This window comes from Pecten maximus, chromosome 15 (genome assembly GCF_902652985.1).
Source record: "Pecten maximus chromosome 15, xPecMax1.1, whole genome shotgun sequence".
NCBI classification, from domain to species: Eukaryota; Metazoa; Mollusca; class Bivalvia; order Pectinida; family Pectinidae; genus Pecten; species Pecten maximus.
In genome coordinates, this window is record NC_047029.1 from 23,649,370 (window position 1) to 23,653,689 (window position 4,320).

Sequence of the window (4,320 nt, forward strand, 5' to 3'; positions counted from 1 at the left end):
TGACAAGTACCCTGACATACATGAGGAGATGGTGGACAGTACACAACCAGTAAAGGTATAAAACTTAAAACTTATAAAAGCACATATATTGTGTATTTTTTCATTTTAATATCAAAACACGAATAAAATGGTAGAACTTTAACAAATAAAACTCTGATAAAAACACATTGATACCAATCTAGCGTGCATTTAAATTGTAAAATGGATTTTGCTTAAAAAAAAGCTTTCATTTAATATGGTGAAAAACATTTTTCTTTCAATATATTTAGATTTTACTGACACAACTCTTCCAACGACTGCAGCTGAAAGATGTACCTTTCAAATGTTTTACTGCTGCTAGTGACGGGGAAATGAAAGAGTTTTGGGGGGCATTGGACAGGTTTGGTGAACCACTGGACTTCAATGAGATGCATCAGAAGGAACTGAAGCAAGCAGTGAAAGACAGGTATTTAAAAGTAGTTTTCATTAAAATATTTATATTTAAACCATTATTTTCATAAGAATAATACAGAAAGCAAAACGTGATAATCTTGTATAAAAAGTCATCAATGATATTTTGTATTTAATATACAAGCTAACGTTTAATATGTGTGTTAAACTGGATGTTTTAGAACATTTTTATTCTTAGTATATACAAAAATAACATGTGGTATAACTATTGTCTAAAAATATGATACAGATCAAAATGGACAAGATTTGGTAAGTGCTTTTATATTAATAGCCAATGTGTATATTCATGTATCCTCCTTAAGCAGTTGGAATGAAACATTAACATACCGTACATGTAAATACTTTTACCCTTGTGCACCAATAACTAGCAATGTGTCTGTAGTTTGCATACTCTAAAATATTAATATGCATGTAGCTGCTAGCAAACCCTATCTCTTTATCAAAATATTTTGATCATACTTGCTTTTAATATAACATATCTTTTGGTGGTGGTTTACCTTCATTTGCTTTTTCCTTCTGATGTTTGTGAGTGTGTTCTAATAGGCACTATTGAACTGGAGTATCTGTGTGTATTTTTAGCACTTGCCAGTTCTACCTTTTTAATTATTGCATATACTTACCACTGGAATATCTATCATGAGTATCTAATTGAATGATTTGTATTTGGGAAAAGCTGATGTATGATAGGACATGTTTTCACTTTTAACAAAAACAAATATTTATATTTTCAATTCATCATTTTGACATTAAAATATTGATTTCAAGGTACACATTTTCTGTGCTATGCTTTAACTGCATGTATGTCATATTTCATTCATTTTTTTGTCTATCTTCAAATTTTCTGAATAATATTAAAATTTCTGCATGTTTTTCAGGCCAGAGCTTTCAGCATTTTTGGAACACTGCTGCACAAACAGGAGCTATTTCTTCACAATCAAGAAGTGTGGTGTAGCTGATTGTGAAATATGTCCTCCACCTGTTCTTCCCCCTGACCAGTTTGCTGAGCTTCATCCGTTCCCAGATCCTGTGCCAGGTACGTATACTGAAATTTCAAGCACACAAAAACAGTACAGCACATAAAAAAACTGAAATTCAAAACTTTGATAATTAAATGGAAATACAAGATAAAAGTTTGTCAGACTTTATTCTATCTTTAATATTATACTATTTGAATGTCAATATAGAAATACCTTCTCTTTTGCAGGAGATGAGGGCCATTACAAGGACTTCTCGGAGTTGTATGGCATAGAGGAGACCAGTGAGGAGTTCTGTCCTTCTCATCGACAAAAGAAGACTTCTAGTGTTCACCATGGTCATGATATACCATTTTCCCCATCAGCCCAAACAGCAAAGACATGCCAGCAGACAGTGGCATGCATTGAGTGCAATAGACCTAGAGTTGTCTACGCTGCTTCAAAACTTTCAAATAGCGAACAGTCACTTTTAACCAGGCTATTGTCAATGTACCACTACTCTTGTGGAAGCATCTTACAGGAACTGCAACCAGAAGATGCTTCAAAAGCACCGAGAATCAATGCATTGTTAACGAAAGTATATGTCAGAAGTAACATCACATGTGATACTCCTATTGAAGTCCCCTATTTCAGCTCGAAGTGCTTTCCCCCTGTGTGCTTCCATTGTGGCTCTGACACAGACCTTGTAATAAAGGAGAGCCAATATCCAATGTGTAAAATCTGTGACACCAGAGACAAACAAGCTCTTAAAAGAAAGAGAAATGTGTGGGAGGAACGAAAGGGGAGCAAAAAGACCAAATCTTAAAACATAGGGAGTTCCTGATCACTTGCTTGTGTACATCTGGTGAACATTGAACATAAAATTGTATTTCAATTGTTTTTCAATTTAAATTGTAAGTTTAATACCAGAAAATAAAGACAATAGTTTAAAATTAAGATTTCTTTATTCATTTTATGCATTTAACAATTGACACAATTTCAAATCACAAGCCTCCCTCCCTCATCCTTTTTTGGAAAAATGTGCCTGAGAAACATGACATTAATTTTGTTTGGCCTTACAAGCTTTAGTGGGATAAATGTGGATACACTTTATGCATAAAATGCAAACCTTTACATGTGATGGAGTGAAGAGTAACAATAGTTAAAAAAATCTTGAAGCTGATTTAAACTGACCAATCGGTAGTCTTCATATTCCGATGAACTCAAACGTTTTAACTTATTCAGTCCACCAGCCACAGAATCGACAACCACCTTTTGTATAATGTATAAGTTTTTAAATTCACTATTGAAATATAGGCGTTTCAATGTCTTTTTTCTTTGCCCTGATGTAATATCACACTGGCAATCTTTCTCTGGAAATTATCATCTTGTGTATATTTGTTGTTGAATTTTAAGTTAGTGTCACATTCAATTTATAAAAGTTCCTTCTTTTCCATTTTCTCTTGTTTACATATTTCCCAGTGGCTTAACCAAATCTTATTTTCTTGTATTTTTCTTTTGTTGATCTTTTTGTCATGTTTAAATTTTACGATAATTAAAGTAGCTTGGTTTTGTTCTTTCTCACATTGACGAATAATTCCGATCATGTTGATGGATTGTTGATACCTGTGACTCTCCACACAATGTCGATACCATTTGCTGCCTTACTTTTAACTAAAAACTGCTCGCTTTTGGTAAATTACTTTTTATAGCCACTATTTACTAGATTTTAACTATGCAATCAAATGTTAGGGGCCGCGGTGGCCGAGTGGTTAAGGTGTACCGACACTTTATCCCTAGCCCTCCACCACTGGGTTGCGAGTTCGAAACCTACATGGGGCAGTTGCCAGGTACTGACCTTAGGCCGTGGTTTCTCCCATGGTACTCCGGCTTTCCTCCACCTCCAAAGCCTGGCACGTCCTAAAATGACCCTGGCTGTTAATAGGACATTAAACAAAAACAAAACAAAGGAATCAAATGCGGAATTGTCGCGATAGCCGCATGTCAACAGCATCGCACACTTGCCTTTTAGTACCTATAAAACTTATTCAACGTAGATCAAACAAAAATCACATTTGATTGTTTTCCATGTACGTGATCTGCACCTTGTATAATGTGCATCGTACGTAGTTTCGGCTTTGTCAGTTTACGCAAATTTGAAGGAGTAATACTAGTTGGGAACTCGCGGGCCTTATAAGCTCGGATAAGTGTACTTGTTTCTAGAAAGAACAAAAATTAAAAAGTGTGAACATGTTGCAGTACACCGATGAAGATTGGGGGTAATCTCTACGTGGAAAGATTCGGATAAATAAAACTGGTTCCTATGATGCACTGAAAATTGTCGTGCTGGCAGACTTTTTTTTTGTTTTTGTTTTTTGTTGTTGTTTTTTCAATTATTCTTTGAAATCATTCTGCTTTGAGTGTTGGAAGTATTTTTTTCGTAATTTTTTTCTTTTTATTTGTATATAACATGCTTCCTAAATCTAAATTGATGTATACTCCACGCTTCTCTCTGCCCTGCAGGTAGGGCGTAAGAATTGTACCTGCTGCCCCCATTGCATGATCGTAAGAGGCGACTAAATCTGGGTTCTTATCTTTTCTCTTCTTTCTGAACAACTTTCTTCTTCCTAATGTCTCCCTTGACAATGCCTCACTTATGGCCTTTAGTTGAGCGTTCGTCGCTGTGAGGAAGGCTTTGGGTTCTGTTCCCTAGCCGAGACATACCAGAGTTTTTAAAAATGATAGTTGCTGCTCCTGCTTAGCGCTCAGCATATCAGGAGTTGGACGACTGGTTCGCCCGTTGTCAGTATAATGTGACCGGGTGGGGTGTCCTGCTGGGTGTCTTCGGCAGTATGCTTCAGTGAGGTAGCACTATAAATCGGCAAAAGTTCCGGCCTATCACAAGGAGACTTAACAC

The 4,320-nt window shown here is 35.8% G+C and overlaps 1 protein-coding gene across 1 annotated transcript; it reads left to right on the forward strand.

The window, feature by feature from the left end:
• The first annotated feature begins 216 nt into the window (after window positions 1–216).
• LOC117344244 lies at window positions 217–2,388 on the forward strand. The gene is made up of 4 exons (XM_033906924.1): window positions 217–445; window positions 680–699; window positions 1,326–1,483; window positions 1,655–2,388. The coding sequence occupies exons 2-4, from the start codon at window positions 686–688 to the stop codon at window positions 2,227–2,229; spliced, it is 747 nt and encodes a 248-aa protein (XP_033762815.1). The 5' UTR covers window positions 217–445; window positions 680–685; the 3' UTR covers window positions 2,230–2,388.
• The last annotated feature ends 1,932 nt before the right edge of the window (window positions 2,389–4,320 follow it).

Bases quoted from the DNA above. Each gene is read 5' to 3' on its own strand.
- LOC117344244 (XM_033906924.1), top strand. The intron at 1,484-1,654 runs GTACGTATACTG...TCTCTTTTGCAG, and splicing joins GTTCCCAGATCCTGTGCCAG to GAGATGAGGGCCATTACAAG.